We start from the raw sequence: 24,718 nt of genomic DNA on the forward strand, positions 1-24,718 counted from the left end.
CCTGAACCTCCTGAGGTTTGAAAAGAATTTTAAACCCCAAGTTACTCAGGTGAGTAGTGGAACATCTTCTCAAAACTCTACAAGTCCAGTTGCAGTTTTAAATACTTTATGGATATATCATGGCCTTGGTGACTGGGAAAATCTTTTCTTTTCAGTTGAAATAATCCTGTCTCCTTTAAGAGTCATTGAACTGATTATGTGCAAATGGGGAGTTTCAGCAATGAAACAAAGACATAAAAATATTCAGCAATATGCTCAGAATCAGTTAGTATAGCACATTTTGTTTCCTTGTAATGTTTGCATAGCATAAGACTTTGTTGATCCTCATTGGGGATGACTATAAAAATGGACATACTTCAGGAGTGATTAAAAGCTGTTTTCTGGATTAAATTTGGATTTAGATATTCAAGTGTAAACTTCATATATGAACCAAACAGTTTGAAGTAATTTAGTCATCAATTAACATTTTAAAAGTAATTTGTAGTTTAAAATGAATCCATTTGTTGATTTTTATTTTATATTTGGGGAATTCAGAATTAGTACTACTGCAGGAATTTATTAGTTGGACATCATGAGGAAGTGGTTTGTTTTTATAGACCATGTTAGTGAAAATTACCATATATTTGCTATATCAACAGCAAAATACATATCTTATCGGCAAATTATGGAAAGAAATAAATGCACTGAAAATGTCTGCAAAGAAACTCTGGAAAATTTTTATTTATTGATTTATTTATTCATTTGTTGTTGTTGTTGTTGCTGGGATCTAGATTATCCAGATCCATACTCCATTTCAGTAGGTGGCGGTAATGTGCCCGAGATGAAGAGGAAGTATATTTTTAAAACCTTGTTGTGTTTCTGTGTTTGTGGGCTGAGCTGTGAGATTGTTGTGGTCTCTCCCACATACATATCGGACCTGTTGAAGTAATAATGTCTTCAACTGAGAGTTTGACAGAGCTGTTCATCGAGCCACTAACTGCTGCTGCTGAAGAAATATTCAAACTCTTTGAAAGAACTGCCATCCAGTGCGACGAAGAGATCGATCGTCAGCGTAGACTGCAGGATATCACCTGGAATCCCGAGATAAAGTTACACAGAATAGGCGAGTAGAACTAGATTGATCTGAATGAACTAACTAATGAGTGGAAACACACAGTATGGAGAAGACACAGAGGAAAGCGACTCAGCTACAAGGCTGCTAACATGCTAAGAGGCTAACTAGCACAGCTAACGCATGGTTTCGACTCGACATCTATTTTTCTGCCTTGTGTTCGAAAATAACATATATAAATGTGTTATTTCTTACTATATCTAAGGGCTCTATGTATAATTTTGGTCACCTGTGACACAATACCAGTGAGATTGCTACAAAAGCCTGTGTCAGAGAAAATTCACCTGGAACAGAGTAAAGAATATATGTGTGTATATGTATAATATATATGTATAAAATATATATACTTATGTTCTCGCCTCAAAAAAAAAAAAAACACATTATAAAAACCATCCCATCCCTGATATCTCAAAACCCAATTCAACTTCGATTCAGTGATGTAAAATCTGATGAGTAACTGTGCAAAAGTAGATGGTAAAAGGTGTATCTGAATGGTTTGAGATGTTTTAGCCCCATTGTGCCTTTTTGTCACATTTTGACACCATATGTGTCATTTGACCTTTCTCAGGTACCAGTCTGAAAAACTTATTTAGTTTCACTGATATATCACTAAATACAAATGAAACAGTTTTGCCTCATTTGCCCAGACTGTGTGTAAAAAGAGACCTTCGGTGAAACTCAAAGGAGAATATCTCGACAGACGAATGGCCAGTTGTAATGGCTGACATCTCTATCGACCAATCAGAGTAGAGTAGCAACCGCCAATGACGATCCAGAGCGAAGTAAAGTAAACCCAAAGGTCGCATGTTGTCAGAATCAGAATCAGAATCGGCTTCATTGACCTATGTGAACACATACATAAAATACGACTCCCATCACTTTGCTCAAGGGTACAACAAAATAAAAACACTTGAATAAGCATAAAATATAAATGTATGAAAAAAGAGAAAAATTGTGATTTTGTGAATGTTAATTTTGTGACTCTTTGGCTTCTACCTGTCTGAGTTTGTGTCCCATGGCGAAGAGACAGACATTGTTGTAATCAGTGGGATCGCTGCTTTCATACAACTATTGTGAAGTGGTGAAGATACTTGGAAGCACTAAATGAGATGTTCGCCATATTCATGTTTTCGTCATGTTCCCATACAATTGCTTGGGGTTTCATTTGTGTTTCGTGGCAATGTCTGATAGAGGATTTTAGATGAGGTGTAGCCTATTACATGTTCAGAATGGTGCATGCTGTCATGCGTTTAGATCGTCTGTAGCACACGGATCTCACCATAGACCCCTATGACCATAGACCACCTAGAACATATTTGCTCTGATGTATCATCATATTAGTAACCTTCATGCTGTGTCTTTTTGTCCTTGTAGGCCTCCCACACCAACATGTCTGCACAGAGGAGGAGGTTCTCACTGAACAGCAGCTCTGGACCCAGGTTAGGAAGTCCAGTCTGGACCAGGAGGAACCAGAACCTCTACAGATTAAAGAGGAACATGGGGAACCAGAGCATCCCCAGATTAAAGAGGAACAAGAGGAGCCAGAACCTCCACAGACTAAAGAGGAACATGAGGAACCAGAACATCCACAGATTAAAGAGGAACAGGAGGAACCAGAACCTCTGCAGATGAAAGAGGAACAGGAGGAACCAGAACCTCTACAAATGAAGGAGGAACAGGAGGAACCAGAACCTCCACAGATTAAAGAGGAACAGGATGAACCAGAACCTCCACAGATTAAAGAGGAACAGGAGGAACCAGAACCTCCACAGATGAAAGAGGAACAAGAGGAACCAGAACCTCCACAGATTAAAGAGGAACAGGCGGAACTCTGCAGCATTCAGAGGAAAGAACATCTTGTACTGAACCAGGAGACTGATTCCTTTATGGAGACTCCTACTGATGAGGAAAGTGAGCACAGTGAACCACAACCAAACAATGACCATCTCCTTTCTCAGAACTTTGTATCTGTATCTGAGAGCCCAGATACAGATGGAATTAACCATGTAGACTCAGGATCAACTAGAAATTCAGAGCTCAATTTAAAGAAGAGCAAGTTTTTCATGAACACAGGTGCAAAACCAAAACATCCTTGCAAAATATGTGGGAAATGTTTCAGTCAAATTGTTGATTTAAAAAAGCACATGAGGATTGCTTTGACAGTGGTAGGTGAAGAGATGAATCATGATCGCTTGTGCATCAACTATTGTGGTAAAGAATTCAAGGTATTTCTCATTTAACAGAGGCCTTAGGCTCACAAGGTAGAAAGTAGGTGTGACATATGTGTAAAACGTCAGTTCATGCTTAATTTTAAGGGGCCACTATGATGACTACCACGAGAAAGCTATTTTTTGTAACACATGTGGTGATTTTGCCTTTACTACCAACATGTCTTTCGCACATGGACGATCTCACACCAGTTGAGAAGACGTACGGTTGTGACACATGTGGTAAATTCTTTAATCGGCGCGGTAATTTACAGGCCCACATGAGGACTCACACAGGTGAGAAGAAGTACAGTTGTGACACATGTGGTAAAACCTTTGCTCAAATAACTTATTTAGGTAGTCATATGAAGACTCACACAGGTGAAAAGCCACACGGTTGTGAGGCATGTGGTAAAACCTTTCATCGACGCAGTAATTTATACAAACACATGAGGACTCACACAGGTGAGAAGAATTACGGTTGTGACACTTGTGGTAAAACCTTCACTGAAAGAAGTTTTTTAACAAGACACATAAGGATTCACACAGGGGAGAGCCATATGGTTGTGACACATTGGTAAAAGCTTCAATCGAAGTTCCATTTGACTACTCACATGAGGACTCACACGGTGAGAGGAAGTACAGTTGTGACACATGTGTAAAACCTTCCGTGAAAAAGTACTTTAACTGTCACAGAGGATTCACACAGTGAGAAGATACAGTTGTGACACATGGTAAAACCTTCATTCATGGAGGTTCTTTAAGGAAGCACAGGAACACAAAAGTGAAATTTGTTGTCTCTGAAACATCTGTGTGGAAACAAAAGCTGAAGCTTCATAAAAATCATTCATCATAAAAATGATTTTTCAGGTTTATCGATTGTTCCTGAAATCTGATCAAATTATTCTCTGAGATACGTTGAAGTAATTTTTTTAGTCCGGAGCCACATATCTGAAAAAAAAGCCACTCACACTTAAGCACAAAATACAAACCTGGGCACTAAACAGTGACGGAGACATTCCTGCTTGGAACAACATCTAACTGATACTTGTTTACAACAGGATTTGGAGAGGACCACTTCAAGACCACCTTAGTTTGTTAACCTAAAGCCTGTGCATGAGCTATAGGACAAGGAGATTATAGGAAAACCAAACTGTTGTAATGGTCAGAACTGAAAGAACATGGCTAACGAAACCACTCTTCCTGAGACTGTAGTACCTTGTATAGAAACTGACAATGTTTCAGTGACATTACTACTCAAATTGTGTGAGGTGACAATGTCAGACTGGACATTCAATATGAGGTTGGAAAACGGTGCAGTGAATTCATGGGGAATCCTCCAGAAGCAAAGATCTGAACTTCTACAAAAAGGACAATTTTCCCATGGTGAAGTGGCAATGAAGTACTCTAGATTATCAGTAAAGTTCTTTTTCGTGTATCATCAGTAATATTAAAAACACTACTTCCTGTCAGCTGGAGTCTTCTCTTTCTTTGTGAGCTTATATCATTTGATGTTTGTACATGTTTTTGATTTCAGCAAATTTTATATTTTCCAAATTGAGAGGTAACATAGACCAAGGGGAGGTACTTTCAGACTTTATTTTATAGTTCTCTGTATCACTAATGTTTAAAAATAAAAGTTTTGAGTCCACAGTTGGGAAGTAAATTGTTGACAGAAGGTATTTGAAATCCATGGCCATAGTCTCGAACTGCATAATTGCATTTTAAATTGCTTGAAAGTAACAGTGTTTATGTGATTATAAAAACTGTTTAAATACACATGGACACATTTGTATGATGATAAAATAAATGATATTTTTCATAAAAACTGCAAGGCAGTGCAGTTTTAAGTGGAAATTTTGAAAGGGCCATGTGGGGCTACTGCAGGGGTACCATCTCTGTCAACATGGGAATCAAACCCACAACCAGAGCTAATCACACACACTTATGATCATCTTTCACTGAGCACTGATATTGAGGAACTGTAATCACACAAGTGACGTGTGTGTGTAACTGTAATCACATAAAGTTACTTGGGTGTGTAACCATGTTGGATGAGCTTACGCTGATGACATTCAACTATACCTTTCACCGAATCCATCACCTCCTCTACACTCTCTACCCTCTCAACTTGCCTCTCAGAAATAAACACATGAATGAAAACCAACTACCTTCAACTGAACTTCAATAAGTCAAACCTCCTAATCATTGGCCCCAAACACCTCATCTAGTCAGCTTAATATGTCTGTCCTTACATTGGCAACTCACCTCTGATTCCCTCCTCCCTCACCTGCAATCTTGGATTCATCTTTGACACTCAGCTCACCCTCAAACAGCACATGAAACAGGTCACAAAAACAGCTGTCTTCCACCTCAGAAATATTGCCCGTCTCCGTCTATCTCTCTCCCCCACTGCAGCTGAAACACTCATCCACTCCTTCGTCACCTCCAGACTGGACTACTGCAATAGCCTCCTCTATGGTCCCACCTAAAACCAAGTACTGAACCCGGGGGGACATAGCCTTCTCAGCTGCTGCTCCCATTCTCTGGAACTCGCTGCTATCCCCCATCAGAAACTGCTCTGATGCCAACACATTTCATCCCTTTTAAAAACTCATCTCTTGAAGACTGCTTTTAACATGTAGCCTCTACACTATGTTCATTTCAACTGTCCTCTTATTTCATTCCTTGTTTATTTAACATGCATAAAGTTTTCTTTTTGTGTGTATGCTTTTATGTCTGTTGTCTTTGAGCTTTGAAAAGCGCTATACAAATAAAATGTATTATTATTATTGTTATTATTATATGTACAGAATGTGTATGTGTAGGGAATATTATTACAAATTTTCACATTTTGGTTTCTCGATCTTAATTGACGTTACCGTCTAACTTAAGCTACTAACATTTCAATATCTAGACTAAAGTTATGTCTGGATTCATACTGTAATATAACATTATTTCAATATAACTGAACACAGTTCAACATATTAAACCGAACCAAGTCTGTCGTTGTTACCATAATATTGGTCATGTAGAAAAAGTAACGTGAACGAGACATTAATGTTTCCTACTTTACGTGGTGGATTAATATTTCCCAAACTGGCGCACTTTATTTAAAACTATCATTAATTATTATTTACATTCTGACTTCGCCTGGCTAACAAACTGGAGCCTAGACCATAAAAATAATTCTCCAAATTCACTTACTAGATGGTCTTGTAGGAGGTGCAGCAAAGCATACAACTATTATTTTTTAACTAAAATTATAAAAAAAAAAAATGAACCAAAACCTCAAACTCAGCCGAACGTTTGTCATTAGCTAAGAGAGACCAAGGCTAGCTGCTAGTGGACTCTGGCAGCACCCATACGTCACCTGTCACTCAAAGCAGGAACTTAATTATTTTACTGCATGTCAATGAATATGAACATTAAATCAGGTTTTGACAAGTGTCAGACTGCACATTCAATGTGAGGCTGGTAAACTGTGAAGTTGAGTTCAGGTGAATCTTCTACAAGCAGATCAACTTTTAAAGGAAGGACAATTCTTCCCAGGGTGAAGTGAAAATGAAGTGCTGTGAATGATCTGTTAAGTTCTTTTTTGGTGTATTATATTTAGTACTGAAAACATTGCTTCCTGTAAATGGAGTCTACCATTTGATGTTTTGTACATCTACATCTCAATGAAGAACTATAAAATCAAAGGAATCCATGTCGGTGAATGTGAATTATCCTATAACATGAAAACTGGCCTATTTTACTTTTTTTTTTTTTTTTCTAGTGTGGCAACGATGGTCTTCTGTATATATGTCTTTCACAATGAGCTGGAAATATTGTCATTCAGTTGTGAATAAAATAATGAAATATGTCAATTCCAACAATTTCACCGTTGATGGTATTTAAAGCATTAAAATATATCCATTGCCAAGTGTGTTGAGCTCATCTTAATTATTTTCAACTTCACAGGTTTCTTATTAAGGGGACTGACTTTTTAACAGGGAATAATATTCACATTTCATAGTCTACAAATGAGCTTGCCAGAAAGTTTCCAGCAGTTCTAACAGTTTGTGTTGTTACTCAATCTACAAGTAAACTGGACCAGGAGGAAGTTGATGTGAGTGAGTTTTATTTTCTGATTCTAGTGTTGGCCATTTGTGTTCTTCAGAAGTTGCAGAGGGTGTTGTAAGTTCAAAGACAATTTGAGCAGGTGTCTTTGTTCCGTTAACAGTTGACTCCTGAGCAAAAAGGTGATACTACCTCTACTTAGAGGAGTACAGAAAATTAACTATTAACTAATAAACTAATGTTTACCCACAACCACAGAAGATTGAACGGAGGGCGATGGTGCAGACCGTTTTGTGACAAAGTTAAACTTCCTGAGGGAGTTTCCTTTTTGCCGCAAGTCAGTTTTCCATCAATGGTCTACAGATGGAGTATTACACATATTATTCACTATATCTTAATTTCAGTGGGTCAGACATTCCAATGCACTCTGTTGACTGTGCCTTCAAACAGCTTAAACATTTCCAGGTAATGATGTCATGGCTTTAGAAGTGTCTAACTGGCTAACTGACATAATTTCAGACAACTGGAGGTGTGTCTACCTTCAAAACTGTTTATTTAACATCACAGTGAACAGTTAAACTCACATGAAGTAAACTGTCATTGAAACTCCACTAAGTGTTGCAGTTTTATCAACAATAATGTTCAGTTTTAATAATGACAATAACACCTTTTTATTTGTGTTTATTTGAACGAGTTTTTAGAATCACAAAAACACTGCTCGTTTCAAGGCATTTAAAATGAATTCTGATTCTGATTCTGAAAATGCAGTACTGCAGTTCAACAATATGACCACGTGGTAGCAGTAAAGAGCCCTATGTGATATCTTCTGTCAATTTATTTCCAAGCTCTGAACAGTAAATTTTCATATTTATACTATGAAATCAACTTTTGGAATAACTTGGTCTGTATCACCTCGAAAAGATGGAAAGCAGAAATTTTTGATGTAATCAAAAACGCTCAGGCAAAAAAAGAGAAGGCACCAGTTGACAGGAAACAGTGTTTTCAGTACTTATGATGATAAACCGGAAAGAACTTCAGTCATCCAGACTACTTCATTTTCACTTCACCCTGGGAATAATTATCTTTCCTGTAAAAATTTGGATCTTTGATTCTGGAAGATTCACCACAAATCACAATTTACCAGCCTCATATTGAATGTGCAATTTGACATTGGTCAAAACCAGATTCCATAAACCAACCTCACACAGTTTGAAATACAGTTAAAGGCAAGGTATGTCACTTTTTTTGCACAATTTTGTGCAACTTCTATAACAGCCTTTCTGCACATTGCTAATCAAATGTTGTGAAACAGCAGTTGACTTCTGTGCCTCCACTTGGCCGTAGTTTAAGGGCTTTATAAACACTCATCCCATGATGGACATTTTACACCAACCAGAGAAGATTTTACATATCCTGTCTTTGTCACTGTCACTGTCACTTTGTCAGTTTCTATACATGGCACTCCAGTCTCTGGAAGAGTTGCTTTGTTAGCCATGTTCTTTGAGTTCCCACCATTAAAACATAGTCTGGTTGCCTTGTCTTCTTCTAGTCCCGTGGCTCCTGCATAACCTTTAGCTTAACAAATTAAGGTGCTCTTAAGGTGGACCTCTCCAAACCCTGTTGTAAACTCAAGTGTCAGTTGGTTAGGTTGTCCCAGACAGAGGGAGATGTCTCCTTCCATCTGTTTAATGTCCAAGTTTGCTATTTTTATGTTTAAGGTGAACGGTTTGTTTGTGCAGGACATTGTCTCTGAAATTAAAACTTTATTTCATCTTAGAAAATAATTAGATCAGTTGTCAGGACGACAACTTCTCACTTGTGTGAGTCCTCATGTGCTTCGTTCGAGAGGTACTTCGAGTGAAGGTTTTACCACATGCATCACAACTGTATGGCTTGTCACCTGTATGAGTCTTCATGTGCCGAGTCAAGGCACTATTGTGACTGAAACGTTTCCCACATGTCTTGCAACAGGACGGCCTCTCACCTGTGTGAGTCCTCATGTGCCGTGTCAAAACACCAATATGACTGAAACATTTCCCACATGTCTTGCAAGAGGATGGCCTCTCACCTGTGTGGGTCCTCATGTGGTGCTTTAACGTAGTACTTCGAGTGAAAGTTTTACCACATGTGTCACAACCATATGGCTTCTCACCTGAGTGAGTCCTCATGTGGTCCGTTAAAGTAGTAATTCGAGTGAAGGTTTTACCACATGTGTCACAACCGTACGGCTTCTCACCTGTATGAATCCTGATGTGTAAAATCAAATCACTCTTCTGTGTGAAACTTTTACCACATGCGTTGCAATGATAGGGTGTCTCGCCCACATGAAATCTGTAATGTGTCTTCATTAAATGCATGTACTTAAAGGCTTTTCCACAGACATCGCATGTTACAGACTTTTTACCTTTGTCAGTATGACACCAATTTTCTGACATGGGAGAGTTGTCTACATTGTTACTGTGACTTGTGTCTCTGTGACAACTCATCTTAGGATTCAGCTCTGCATTTCTAGTTGATCCTGAGTCTACATGGTTGCTTCCTTCCTGATCTGGGCTCTCGGCTACCTCCTGTTCCTCTTTAATGTGTGGAGGTTCTGGTTCCTCCCATTCCTCTTTAAATTGCAGAGGTTCTGGTTCCTCCTGTTCCTCTTTATCTTTGGAGGTTCCCCCTGTTCCTCTTTTATCTCTGGATTTATCTCAGGATGTTCTGGCTCCTCCCATTCCTCTTTTATATCTGGAGGTTCTAGTTCCTCCTGTTCATCTTTTATCTGTGTAGGTTCTGGTTCCTTTTGTTCCGCTTTCATTTGTAGAGGTTCCGGTTCCTCCTGTTCCTCTTTCATCTGTAGAGGTTCTGGTTCCTGCTGTTCGTCTTTCATCTGTGGATGTTCTGGTTCATCGTGTTCATCTTTCATCTGTAGAGGCTCTGGTTCCTCCTGTTCCTCTTCCATCTTTGGAGGTTCTGTTTCGTCCCATGCCCCTGTTATCTGTGGAGGTTCTGGTTCCTGCTGTTCCTCTTTCATCTGTGGAGGTTCTGGTTCCTGCTGTTCCTCTTTCATCTGTAGAGGCTCTGGTTCCTCCTGTTCCTCTTTCATCTTTGGAGGTTCTGTTTTGTCCCATGCCCCTGTTATCTGTGGAGGTTCTGATTCCTGCTGTTCCTCTTTCATCTGTGGAGGTTCTGGTTCCTGCTGTTCCTCTTTCATCTGTAGAGGTTCTGATCCCTCCTGTTCTTTTTTCATCTGTGAAGGTTCTGGTTTCTCCTGTTCCTCTTTCACATGTGGAGGTTCTGGTTCCTCCTGGTCCATACTAGAGTTCCTCTCCTGGTTATAGAGCTGCTGCTCAGTGAGACCCTCCTCCTCTGTGTAGACATGTTGCTGTAGAAGGTCTGGAGGGACAAAGAGACACAGCATAAAGGTTACTAATGTGATGACACATCTGATCAAATAGGTTCTAGTTTAAATTCATGTAGCGTTAGCTCTGCTAGTTACCCTCTTAGCATGTTAGTAGAGGTGAGGTGTTCATCACTCAGTGCGTTTACATGCAGAGCTTAATCGAGCTATGCTCAAAATTCGACTTTCTCACTACAGTCCTTGTCCCAGTTTACATGCAGCGCAAGAAAAGCGAATAACTGTTCTCCTCTTCCACACTAGGTGGCGATACGTGTCTTTTCAGCGGGATAACATCACGTTAATACGGCTTGATTTCTGGTGACCTATTACGTGATATAATAAACAAGAGTCCTTCATGTGGCATACCAGCATTTCAAACAACAACCAGACGGATAATAGTAATTTTTTTAATATTATACGTAATGTTCGCGCTACTTCTGATGCAGGTAAGATCCATGCTATCCCTCAGCCAGCTCCATTTCTCTTCTTCTTCTGCGTCCAGCTTTCTTGGACATTTTTGTTCCGGGGTCACACGTCAGCGTAGGGGTTGTGGAGCATGCACACACGCATTATCCGATAACAACTCCAATTCCAATCGCATTATCTGGATGTCACAATCGGACGATCATATATCTACAGGAATTTTTTAATACGATGTCTTACATTACTACCATGTTCTCCTAATGACAGGAAAGAGTGTGTCATCCAAATCCAGGGATGTCCTTAGGATCCTCACCATTATAAGTGGTCATTTCTCCAACACACTGATGTTGAAATACTTGTCATCTCACTTAACAGCAAAAATATGTGATATCTTTATCAAGTTTTAAGTCTATCAGAATATCCATTCACCCACATTCACACACTGATGGATATGCCATCAGGAACAACTGGGTTTAGAATTGGGAAACTGGTTCACTATCTTGCTAAAAGACACTTCAACATGTAGACCGGTTGCTCTAGATTAAAAAAACAAAAAACAAAAAAAAAAACTACTTGCTTTCACGTGTGACCATTTAAATACAAGAGTGCACCATTATGTGCCTTGGTATAGCCATCATACAGGTGAGAGAGCATCCTTGTTTTTTTTTAACAGTCAGATAAACTTTACAAACTTTTGCAATCCATCAGATCTTGACCCTACTTATGTTTGATATCTTTTATTAAACTGTATACAAATACAGGTTTTGGGCAGTGTGGTAGATATTTACAGATACTGTTTAGAAAACAATTCTTTTACAGAGACACAGGGTCACACTTTTACATGGTTTAATGATCACTCTGATCTGTCAAAGGGACTCAAGTTCTCACAGATCATCCCTGATTTCAGGCAGTTTTAAGACAATATATTACTTAACTACTTCAATACTTATTTTCTCTTCAGAACAGTATTGTGATTGGTAAATTAAGTATGTAAAGTATAATAACATTTGAAAATCAGAAATCAAGAATAAGTTTGAGGTTTTCATTCAGATCATTCTAGTTCTACTCACCTATCCTGTGTAACTTTATCTCGGGTTTCCAGGTGATATCCAGCAGTCTGCGCTGACGATCGATCTGTACCTGGTAAAATTTCTTCTGTAGCAGTTTGTCGGTCTATGATCAACTCTCTGAAAACTCTCAGCTTAGCTGCTACAGCTCAGATACTTATCGTGACGACACAACACACTCGTCCTTCAGTTCAGTCCACAAACACAGAAACACAACTCCACCAACGAGGTCTACCATCGGGGTTTAAAAAGCAAATCCACGTCCGCCTGGTGTCCCACTATAAAATTCCGTCAGATGGGGGACAATTAACATTTAGTTCCGCTGTATTTTTTATTTTTTTTTTTTTGGATCATCAATTTCCTGCAGGGACGTTAACTCTAACATGATTTTGTCCAAGACTCACCAGATGAGAAAGGACCAGATATCAAAGAAAAGAAAAGAGTAGAAAATAAGATTGAGGTAAAAGTAAAAAAAATACAAAAAATGTACAGTCCAATTCACACAATTTACATGAAATATACTAACATCTATACACAGACATGAGGTATACAGACATTTTAGCTAAAGTGTCTCACTGTTTAGATAAAGTGTCCCACTATAAGGTTATCTAAACTGTTTTGTGTGTGTGTGTGTGTGTGTGTGTGTGTGTGTATTGATTTTTGTTTTATATTTGGGGTATTTGGAATTAATATAGCTACAGGAAACTGTTGATATGATCCGAAGTGACATTTTAAAATGTAGCAGAACATGTTGACTCTTCTACCCTGACGGAATTTATTAGTGAGCAACTTGGGTGAAGTTAGGGCTAGGTGGCGCTGTCATGTACCCGAGAGGAAGAGGAAGTAAGTTTTTATAACCTGGTAGTAGCGTTGTTGTGTTTGTGGACTGAGCTGGAGGACGACTGTGTTCTGTCCCAGACAAATATTTGAGCTGTTGAACTAACAATGTCCTCAGCTGAGAATTTGAGAGACTTGATCATCGAGCCACTAACTGTTTCTCCTGAAGAAATATTCGGACTCTTTGAAAGAACTGTCGTCCAGTCCGAGGAAGAGATAGATCGTCAGCGCAGACTGCTGGATATCACCTGGAAACCCGTGATAAAGTTACACAGAATAGGTAAGTAGAACTAGAAAGGTCTGAATGAACTAACTAATGAATGGAAACACACAGTGTGGAGAAGACACAGAGGAAAGATACTTAGCTACAAGGTTGCTAACATGCTAAAAGGCTAACTAGCACAGCTCTACATGGTTTCGTCTCGAGGCCTATTTTTCTGCCTTCTGTGTGAAAATGACATACAATAGCAAATGTGTTGTATTTTATTATACCTAAGGGCTATATGAATAATTTTGGTCACCTGTGTGTTACTGTGTTAGAGAAAATTCACCTGAAAAAAAAGAAAGAAAAAAAAAATTCTGTTCTCGTCTAAGAAAAAACCCTGGATTATTTAGAGTAAAAGACCACCTCTGATTTGTGGTTAAACGAAGCCCAATAGAAATTTGAATCAGTAATGTAAAATCTGATGTGTAACTGTGCAAAAGTAGATGGTATAAAGGTCAATCTGAACAGTTTTAGAGATGTTTTAGCCCATTTGTGTCCAGGTGGAACCACCAATAGTACCTTTTTGTCACATTTTGGCACCATATGTGACATTTAACCATTCTCTGGTACCCGTCTGAATTAAGTTTCACTGATGTATCACTAAATATAAGTTACAGTTTTGACTCATTCACCCAGAACATATGTAAAAGGAGGCCTTTGGTGAAAGTCAAAGGACAATATCTCGACAGCGGAGTGACAATTTTAATGATTGACATCTCTTTAGATCAATCAGAGTGGAGTAGCAACCACCAAAGACAATCCAGAGCAAAGTAAACCCAAAGATCGCATGTTGTCAGTGACCCGACACTTCAACCTAGGAGCCTCTGCCTTTTTACACATATAAACGAGAGCACCATGATTCATTCCAAACTGATGTCATAGGAGTCATAGGAGAAGCCATTAGCAGTATTTCTTTGGAGCTGGAATATAACTTTCAATCACAAAACAGCAATGGTAAGACCTACTTTAAGATTTTGCGAATTTTATTTTTGTGACTCTTTGGCTTCTAGCCCTCTGAGTTCGTGAGGTTAGTAGAAGCACTAAATGAGATGACATTTTCATGTTTTCGTCATGTTCCCATACAATTACTTGGGGTTTTATTTGTGTTTAGTTTAAGTGGCAATGCCTAATAGAGGCTTTTAGATGAGTTTCTCCCCGTCATTTTGGTGTATTACATGTTCAGAGTGGTGCATGCTATCATACGTTTAGATTGTCTGTAGCACACGGATCTCACCTCAGACCCCAGTACAGGGGGTGCGCAGGTCAAAGTGGTTAAGCTAGAACACATTTGCTCAGACATGTTGTCCTGTCAGCACGCTAATAACCTTTATGTTGTGTCTCTTTGTACCTCCAGACCTCCCACCTCAACATGTCTGCACAGAGGAGGAGGTTCTCACTGGGCAGCAGCTCTGTAACCAGGAGAGGAACTCCAGTCTGGACCAAGAGGATCCAGAACCTCCACAGATTAAAGAGGAACATGAGGAACCAGAGCATTCACAGATTAAAAAGGAACAAGAGGAACCAGAACCTCCACAGATTAAAGAGGAAGAAGAGGAACCAGAACCTCTGCAGATAAAAAAGGAACAGGAAGAACCAGAACCTCTACAAATGAAAGGGGAACAGGGGGAACCAGAACCACCACAGATGAAAGAGGAACAGCAGGAACCAGAACCTATACAGATAAAAAAGGAACAGGAAGAACCCGAACCTCCACAGATTAAAGAGGAACAGGAGGAACTCTGCAGCATTCAGTGGGAAGAACATCTTGTACTGAACCAGGAGACTGATTCCTTTGTGGAGACTCCTACTGATGAGGACAGTGAATATAGTGAACCAGAACCAAACAGTGACCAGTTCCTCTCTTGGAAGTCTGAATCCAAACAGCTGAACCCAAAGCAGAGACGTCACAGAAACACAAGTCACAGTAACAATGTAGACAACTCTTCCATGTCAGAGAATCAGTATGATACTGACACTGGTAAAAAGTCTGTAACATGTGATGTCTGTGGGAAAGCCTTTAAGTACATGTCTTTAATGAAAATACATTACAGATTTCACACTGGGGAGACACCTTACCAGTGCAACACATGCGGTAAAAGTTTCACGCGTACTAATAGTTTAATTTTACACACTATGATTCACACAGGTGAGAAGCCATATCCTTGCAAACTATGTGGGAAGAGTTTTATTAAAAATGGTGCTTTGACTCGGCACATGAGGATTCACACAGGTGAGAAGCCGTACGGTTGTGACACATGTGGTAAAACCTTCACTGAAAAAATTAATTTAACATGTCACCTGAGGACTCACACAGGTGAAAAGCCATACGGTTGTGACACATGCGGTAAAACCTTCGCTGATGGAAGTACTTTAACAAAGCACAGGAGGACTCACACAGGTGAGAAGCCATACAGTTGTGACACATGTGGTAAAACCTTTCATCGACGCAGTAATTTATACAAACACATGAGGACTCACACAGGTGAGAAGAATTACGGTTGTGACACTTGTGGTAAAACCTTCACTGAAAGAAGTTTTTTAACAAGACACATAAGGATTCACACAGGGGAGAAGCCATATGGTTGTGACACATGTGGTAAAAGCTTCAATCGAAGTTCTCATTTGACTACTCACATGAGGACTCACACGGGTGAGAGGAAGTACAGTTGTGACACATGTGGTAAAACCTTCCGTGAAAAAGGTACTTTAACTGGTCACATGAGGATTCACACAGGTGAGAAGAAGTACAGTTGTGACACATGTGGTAAAACCTTCATTCATGGAGGTTCTTTAAGGAAGCACAGGAGGACTCACAAAAGTGAGAATTTGTTGTCCTGAAACATCTGTGTGGAACAAAAGCTGAGCTTCATAAAAAATCATTCAATCATAAAAATGATTTTTTCAGGTTTATCGTTGTTCCTGAAATCTGATCAAATTATTCTCTGAGATACGTTGAAATAATTTTTTTAGTCCGGACCCAGCATTCTGAAAAAACAAGCCACTCACCTTAAGCACACAAATACCAAACCTGGGCACTAAACAGATGGACGGAGACATCTCCCTCTGCTTGGAACAACCATCTAACTGATACTTGAGTTTACAACAGGATTTGGAGAGGACCACTTCAAGACCACCTTAGTTTGTTAACCTAAAGCCTGTGCATGAGCTATAGGACAAGGAGATTATAGGAAAACCAAACTGTTGTAATGGTCAGAACTGAAAGAACATGGCTAACGAAACCACTCTTCCTGAGACTGTAGTACCTTGTATAGAAACTGACAATGTTTCAGTGACATTACTACTCAAATTGTGTGAGGTGACAATGTCAGACTGGACATTCAATATGAGGTTGGAAAACGGTGCAGTGAATTCATGGGGAATCCTCCAGAAGCAAAGATCTGAACTTCTACAAAAAGGACAATTTTCCCATGGTGAAGTGGCAATGAAGTACTCTAGATTATCAGTAAAGTTCTTTTTCGTGTATCATCAGTAATATTAAAAACACTACTTCCTGTCAGCTGGAGTCTTCTCTTTCTTTGTGAGCTTATATCATTTGATGTTTGTACATGTTTTTGATTTCAGCAAATTTTATATTTTCCAAATTGAGAGGTAACATAGACCAAGGGGAGGTACTTTCAGACTTTATTTTATAGTTCTCTGTATCACTAATGTTTAAAAATAAAAGTTTTGAGTCCACAGTTGGGAAGTAAATTGTTGACAGAAGGTATTTGAAATCCATGGCCATAGTCTCGAACTGCATAATTGCATTTTAAATTGCTTGAAAGTAACAGTGTTTATGTGATTATAAAAACTGTTTAAATACACATGGACACATTTGTATGATGATAAAATAAATGATATTTTTCATAAAAACTGCAAGGCAGTGCAGTTTTAAGTGGAAATTTTGAAAGGGCCATGTGGGGCTACTGCAGGGGTACCATCTCTGTCAACATGGGAATCAAACCCACAACCAGAGCTAATCACACACACTTATGATCATCTTTCACTGAGCACTGATATTGAGGAACTGTAATCACACAAGTGACGTGTGTGTGTAACTGTAATCACATAAAGTTACTTGGGTGTGTAACCATGTTGGATGAGCTTACGCTGATGACATTCAACTATACCTCTTCACCGAATCCATCACCTCCTCTACACTCTCTACCCTCTCAACTTGCCTCTCAGAAATAAACACATGAATGAAAACCAACTACCTTCAACTGAACTTCAATAAGTCAAACCTCCTAATCATTGGCCCCAAACACCTCATCTAGTCAGCTTAATATGTCTGTCCTTACATTGGCAACTCACCTCTGATTCCCTCCTCCCTCACCTGCAATCTTGGATTCATCTTTGACACTCAGCTCACCCTCAAACAGCACATGAAACAGGTCACAAAAACAGCTGTCTTCCACCTCAGAAATATTGCCCGTCTCCGTCTATCTCTCTCCCCCACTGCAGTTGAAACACTCATCCACTCCTTCGTCACCTCCAGACTGGACTACTGCAATAGCCTCCTCTATGGTCCCACCTAAAACCAAGTACTGAACCCGGGGGGACATAGCCTTCTCAGCTGCTGCTCCCATTCTCTGGAACTCGCTGCTATCCCCCATCAGAAACTGCTCTGATGCCAACACATTTCATCCCTTTTAAAAACTCATCTCTTGAAGACTGCTTTTAACATGTAGCCTCTACACTATGTTCATTTCAACTGTCCTCTTATTTCATTCCTTGTTTATTTAACATGCATAAAGTTTTCTTTTTGTGTGTATGCTTTTATGTCTGTTGTCTTTGAGCTTTGAAAAGCGCTATACAAATAAAATGTATTATTATTATTGTTATTATTATATGTACAGAATGTGTATGTGTAGGGAATATTATTACAAATTTTCACATTTTGGTTTCTCGATCTTAATTGACGTTACCGTCTAACTTAAGCTACTAACATTTCAATATCTAGACTAAAGTTATGTCTGGATTCATACTGTAATATAACATTATTTCAATATAACTGAACACAGTTCAACATATTAAACCGAACCAAGTCTGTCGTTGTTACCATAATATTGGTCATGTAGAAAAAGTAACGTGAACGAGACATTAATGTTTCCTACTTTACGTGGTGGATTAATATTTCCCAAACTGGCGCACTTTATTTAAAACTATCATTAATTATTATTTACATTCTGACTTCGCCTGGCTAACAAACTGGAGCCTAGACCATAAAAATAATTCTCCAAATTCACTTACTAGATGGTCTTGTAGGAGGTGCAGCAAAGCATACAACTATTATTTTTTAACTAAAATTATATAAAAAAAAATGAACCAAAACCTCAAACTCAGCCGAACGTTTGTCATTAGCTAAGAGAGACCAAGGCTAGCTGCTAGCTGCTTATTTTACTGCATGTCAATGAATATGAACATTAAATCAGGTTTTGACAAGTGTCAGACTGCACATTCAGTGTGAGGCTGGTAAACTGTGAAGTTGAGTTCAGGTGAATCTTCTACAAGCAGATCAACTTTTAAAGGAAGGACAATTCTTCCCAGGGTGAAGTGAAAATGAAGTGCTGTGAATGATCTGTTAAGTTCTTTTTTGGTGTATTATATTTAGTACTGAAAACATTGCTTCCTGTAAATGGAGTCTACCATTTGATGTTTTGTACATCTACATCTCAATGAAGAACTATAAAATCAAAGGAATCCATGTCGGTGAATGTGAATTATCCTATAACATGAAAACTGGCCTATTTTACTTTTTTTTTTTTTTTCTAGTGTGGCAACGATGGTCTTCTGTATATATGTCTTTCACAATGAGCTGGAAATATTGTCATTCAGTTGTGAATAAAATAATGAAATATGTCAATTCCAACAATTTCACCGTTGATGGTATTTAAAGCATTTAAATATATCCATTGCCAAGTGTGTTGAGTTCATCTTAATTATTTTCAACTTCACAGGTTTCTTATTAAGGGGACTGACTTTTTAAAAGGGAATAATATTCACATTTCATAGTCTACAAATGAGCTTGCCAGAAAGTTTCCAGCAGTTCTAACAGTTTGTGTTGTTACTCAATCTACAAGTAAACTGGACCAGGAGGAAGTTGATGTGAGTGAGTTTTATTTTCTGATTCTAGTGTTGGCCACTTGTGTTCTTCAGAAGTTGCAGAGGGTGTTGTAAGTTCAAAGATAATTTGAGCAGGTGTCTTTGTTCCGTTAACAGTTGACTCCTGAGCAAAAAGGTGATACTACCTCTACTTAGAGGAGTACAGAAAATTAACTAATCACTAATAAACTAATGTTTACCCACAACCACAGAAGATTGAACGGAGGGCGATGGTGCAGACCGTTTTGTGACAAAGTTAAACTTCCTGAGGGAGTTTCCTTTTTGCCGCAAGTCAGTTTTCCATCAATGGTCTACAGATGGAGTATTACACATATTATTCACTATATCTTAATTTCAGTGGGTCAGACATTCCAATGCACTCTGTTGACTGTGCCTTCAAACAGCTTAAACATTTCCAGGTAATGATGTCATAGCTGTAGAAGCTTCTAATTGGCTAACTGACATAATTTCAGACAACTGGAGGTGTGTCTACCTTCAAAACTGTTTATTTAACATCACAGTGAACAGTTAAACTCACATGAAGTAAACTGTCATTGAAACTCCACTAAGTGTTGCAGTTTTATCAACAATAATGTTCAGTTTTAATAATGACAATAACACCTTTTTATTTGTGTTTATTTGAACGAGTTTTTAGAATCACAAAAACACTGCTCGTTTCAAGGCATTTAAAATGAATTCTGATTCTGATTCTGAAAATGCAGTACTGCAGTTCAACAATATGACCACGTGGTAGCAGTAAAGAGCCCTATGTGATATCTTCTGTCAATTTATTTCCAAGCTCTGAACAGTAAATTTTCATATTTATACTATGAAATCAACTTTTGGAATAACTTGGTCTGTATCACCTCGAAAAGTTGGAAAGCAGAAATTTTTGATGTAATCAAAAACGCTCAGGCAAAAAAAGAGAAGACACCAGTTGACAGGAAACAGTGTTTTCAGTACTTATGATGATAAACCGGAAAGAACTTCAGTCATCCAGACTACTTCATTTTCACTTCACCCTGGGAATAATTATCTTTCCTGTAAAAATTTGTATCTTTGATTCTGGAAGATTCACCACAAATCACAATTTACCGGCCTCATATTGAATGTGCAATTTGACACTGGTCAAAACCAGATTCCATAAACCAACCTCACACAGTTTGAAATACAGTTAAAGGCAAGGTATGTCACTTTTTTTGCACAATTTTGTGCAACTTCTATAACAGCCTTTCTGCACATTGCTAATCAAATGTTGTGAAACAGCAGTTGACTTCTGTGCCTCCACTTGGCCGTAGTTTAAGGGCTTTATAAACACTCATCCCATGATGGACATTTTACACCAACCAGAGAAGATTTTACATATCCTGTCTTTGTCACTGTCACTGTCACTTTGTCAGTTTCTATACATGGCACTCCAGTCTCTGGAAGAGTTGCTTTGTTAGCCATGTTCTTTGAGTTCCCACCATTAAAACATAGTCTGGTTGTCTTGTCTTCTTCTAGTCCCGTGGCTCCTGCATAACCTTTAGCTTAACAAATTAAGGTGCTCTTAAGGTGGACCTCTCCAAACCCTGTTGTAAACTCAAGCGTCAGTTGGTTAGGTTGTCCCAGACAGAGGGAGATGTCTCCTTCCATCTGTTTAATGTCCAAGTTTGCTATTTTTATGTTTAAGGTGAACGGTTTGTTTGTGCAGGACATTGTCTCTGAAATTAAAACTTTATTTCATCTTAGAAAATAATTAGATCAGTTGTCAGGACGACAACTTCTCACTTGTGTGAGTCCTCATGTGCTTCGTTCGAGAGGTACTTCGAGTGAAGGTTTTACCACATGCATCACAACTGTATGGCTTGTCACCTGTATGAGTCTTCATGTGCCGAGTCAAGGCACTATTGTGACTGAAACGTTTCCCACATGTCTTGCAACAGGACGGCCTCTCACCTGTGTGAGTCCTCATGTGCCGTGTCAAAACACCAATATGACTGAAACATTTCCCACATGTCTTGCAAGAGGATGGCCTCTCACCTGTGTGGGTCCTCATGTGGTGCTTTAACGTAGTACTTCGAGTGAAGGTTTTACCACATGTGTCACAACCATATGGCTTCTCACCTGAGTGAGTCCTCATGTGGTCCGTTAAAGTAGTAATTCGAGTGAAGGTTTTACCACATGTGTCACAACCGTACGGCTTCTCACCTGTATGAATCCTGATGTGTAAAATCAAATCACTCTTCTGTGTGAAACTTTTACCACATGCGTTGCAATGATAGGGTGTCTCGCCCACATGAAATCTGTAATGTCTCTTCATTAAATGCATGTACTTAAAGGCTTTTCCACAGATATCGCATGTTACAGACTTTTTACCTTTGTCAGTATGACACCAATTTTCTGACATGGGAGAGTTGTCTACATTGTTACTGTGACTTGTGTCTCTGTGACAACTCATCTTAGGATTCAGCTCTGCATTTCTAGTTGATCCTGAGTCTACATGGTTGCTTCCTTCCTGATCTGGGCTCTCGGCTACCTCCTGTTCCTCTTTAATGTGTGGAGGTTCTGGTTCCTCCCATTCCTCTTTAAATTGCAGAGGTTCTGGTTCCTCCTGTTCCTCTTTTATCTTTGGAGGTTCCCCCTGTTCCTCTTTTATCTCTGGATTTATCTCAGGATGTTCTGGCTCCTCCCATTCCTCTTTTATATCTGGAGGTTCTAGTTCCTCCTGTTCATCTTTTGTCTGTGTAGGTTCTGGTTCCTTTTGTTCCGCTTTCATTTGTAGAGGTTCCGGTTCCTCCTGTTCCTCTTTCATCTGTAGAGGTTCTGGTTCCTGCTGTTCGTCTTTCATCTGTGGATGTTCTGGTTCATCGTGTTCATCTTTCATCTGTAGAGGCTCTGGTTCCTCCTGTTCCTCTTCCATCTTTGGAGGTTCTGTTTCGTCCCATGCCCCTGTTATCTGTGGAGGTTCTGGTTCCTGCTGTTCCTCTTTCATCTGTGGAGGTTCTGGTTCCTGCTGTTCCTCTTTCATCTGTAGAGGCTCTGGTTCCTCCTGTTCCTCTTTCATCTTTGGAGGTTCTGTTTTGTCCCATTCCCCTGTTATCTGTGGAGGTTCTGATTCCTGCTGTTCCTCTTTCATCTGTGGAGGTTCTGGTTCCTGCTGTTCCTCTTTCATCTGTAGAGGTTCTGATCCCTCCTGTTCTTTTTTCATCTGTGAAGGTTCTGGTTTCTCCTGTTCCTCTTTCACATGTGGAGGTTCTGGTTCCTCCTGGTCCATACTAGAGTTCCTCTCCTGGTTATAGAGCTGCTGCTCAGTGAGACCCTCCTCCTCTGTGTAGACATGTTGCTGTAGAAGGTCTGGAGGGACAAAGAGACACAGCATAAAGGTTACTAATGTGATGACACATCTGATCAAATAGGTTCTAGTTTAAATTCATGTAGCGTTAGCTCTGCTAGTTACCCTCTTAGCATGTTAGTAGAGGTGAGGTGTTCATCACTCAGTGCGTTTACATGCAGAGCTTAATCGAGCTATGCTCAAAATTCGACTTTCTCACTACAGTCCTTGTCCCAGTTTACATGCAGCGCAAGAAAAGCGAATAACTGTTCTCCTCTTCCACACTAGGTGGCGATACGTGTCTTTTCAGCGGGATAACATCACGTTAATACGGCTTGATTTCTGGGTGACCTATTACGTGATATAATAAACAAGAGTCCTTCATGTGGCAGACCAGCATTTCAAACAACAACCAGACGGATAATAGTAATTTTTTTAATATTATACGTAATGTTCGCGCTACTTCTGATGCAGGTAAGATCCATGCTATCCCTCAGCCAGCTCCATTTCTCTTCTTCTTCTGCGTCCAGCTTTCTTGGACATTTTTGTTCCGGGGTCACACGTCAGTGTAGGGGTTGTGGAGCATGCGCACACGCATTATCCGATAACAACTCCAATTCCAATCGCATTTTCTGGATGTCACAATCGGACAATCGTATATCTACAGGAATTTTTTAATACGATGTCTTACATTACTACCATGTTCTCCTAATGACAGGAAAGAGTGTGTCATCCAAATCCAGGGATGTCCTTAGGATCCTCACCATTATAAGTGGTCATTTCTCCAACACACTGATGTTGAAATACTTGTCATCTCACTTAACAGCAAAAATATGTGATATCTTTATCAAGTTTTAAGTCTATCAGAATATCCATTCACCCACATTCACACACTGATGGATATGCCATCAGGAACAACTGGGTTTAGAATTGGGCAACTGGTTCAGTATCTTGCTAAAAGACACTTCAACATGTAGACCGGTTGCTCTAGATTAAAAAAACAAAAAACAAACAAACAAAAAAAACTACTTGCTTTCACGTGTGACCATTTAAATACAAGAGTGCACCATTTTGTACCTTGGTATAGCCATCATGCAGGTGAGAGAGCATCCTTGTTTTTTTTTTTTTTTAACAGTCAGATAAACTTTACAAACTTTTGCAATCCATCAGATCTTGACCCTACTTATGTTTGATATCTTTTATTAAACTGTATACAAATACAGGTTTTGGGCAGTGTGGTAGATATTTACAGATACTGTTTAGAAAACAATTCTTTTACAGAGACACAGGGTCACACTTTTACATGGTTTAATGATCACTCTGATCTGTCAAAGGGACTCAAGTTCTCACAGATCATCCCTGATTTCAGGCAGTTTTAAGACAATATATTACTTAACTACTTCAATACTTATTTTCTCTTCAGAACAGTATTGTGATTGGTAAATTAAGTATGTAAAGTATAATAACATTTGAAAATCAGAAATCAAGAATAAGTTTGAGGTTTTCATTCAGATCATTCTAGTTCTACTCACCTATCCTGTGTAACTTTATCTCGGGTTTCCAGGTGATATCCAGCAGTCTGCGCTGACGATCGATCTGTACCTGGTAATATTTCTTCTGTAGCAGTTTGTCGGTCTATGATCAACTCTCCGAAAACTCTCAGCTTAGCTGCTACAGCTCAGATACTTATCGTGACGACACAACACACTCGTCCTTCAGTTCAGTCCACAAACACAGAAACACAACTCCACCAACGAGGTCTACCATCGGGGTTTAAAAAGCAAATCCACGTCCGCCTGGTGTCCCACTATAAAATTCCGTCAGATATATAATATTGGGGTATTTGGAATTAATATAGCTACAGGAAACTGTTGATATGATCCGAAGTGACATTTTAAAATGTAGCAGAACATGTTGACTCTTCTACCCTGACGGAATTTATT

The 24,718-nt window shown here is 39.2% G+C and overlaps 3 protein-coding genes across 3 annotated transcripts; 1 reads left to right on the plus strand and 2 right to left on the minus strand.

The window, feature by feature from the left end:
• Positions 1-9,940: 9,940 nt before the first annotated feature.
• Positions 9,941-12,584, minus strand: LOC125010601 (protein TsetseEP-like). The gene is made up of 2 exons (XM_047589354.1): positions 12,259-12,584; positions 9,941-10,761 (listed from the first exon to the last, which is right to left on the minus strand). Exon 2 carries the CDS (start codon positions 10,679-10,681, stop codon positions 9,941-9,943), a length of 741 nt encoding a protein of 246 aa, XP_047445310.1. The 5' UTR covers positions 10,682-10,761; positions 12,259-12,584.
• Positions 12,585-13,087: 503 nt separating this feature from the next.
• Positions 13,088-16,874, plus strand: LOC125010948 (zinc finger protein OZF-like). The gene is made up of 2 exons (XM_047589912.1): positions 13,088-13,372; positions 14,712-16,874. Exons 1-2 carry the CDS (start codon positions 13,201-13,203, stop codon positions 16,193-16,195), a joined length of 1,656 nt encoding a protein of 551 aa, XP_047445868.1. The 5' UTR covers positions 13,088-13,200; the 3' UTR covers positions 16,196-16,874.
• A 2,979-nt stretch (positions 16,875-19,853) lies between these two features.
• Positions 19,854-24,586, minus strand: LOC125010960 (zinc finger protein 37-like). The gene is made up of 2 exons (XM_047589928.1): positions 24,308-24,586; positions 19,854-22,798 (listed from the first exon to the last, which is right to left on the minus strand). Exon 2 carries the CDS (start codon positions 22,716-22,718, stop codon positions 21,213-21,215), a length of 1,506 nt encoding a protein of 501 aa, XP_047445884.1. The 5' UTR covers positions 22,719-22,798; positions 24,308-24,586; the 3' UTR covers positions 19,854-21,212.
• Between the last annotated feature and the right edge of the window lie 132 nt (positions 24,587-24,718).

The sequence above is a fragment of the Mugil cephalus genome, chromosome 7 (genome assembly GCF_022458985.1).
Source record: "Mugil cephalus isolate CIBA_MC_2020 chromosome 7, CIBA_Mcephalus_1.1, whole genome shotgun sequence".
Taxonomy (NCBI): domain Eukaryota; kingdom Metazoa; phylum Chordata; class Actinopteri; order Mugiliformes; family Mugilidae; genus Mugil; species Mugil cephalus.

Bases quoted from the DNA above. Each gene is read 5' to 3' on its own strand.
- LOC125010601 (XM_047589354.1), bottom strand. From the start codon at position 10,681: ATGGACCAGGAGGAACCAGAACCTCCACATGTGAAAGAGGAACAGGAG.
- LOC125010948 (XM_047589912.1), top strand. From the start codon at position 13,201: ATGTCCTCAGCTGAGAATTTGAGAGACTTGATCATCGAGCCACTAACT. The intron at 13,373-14,711 runs GTAAGTAGAACT...TTGTACCTCCAG, and splicing joins GATAAAGTTACACAGAATAG to ACCTCCCACCTCAACATGTC.
- LOC125010960 (XM_047589928.1), bottom strand. From the start codon at position 22,718: ATGGACCAGGAGGAACCAGAACCTCCACATGTGAAAGAGGAACAGGAG.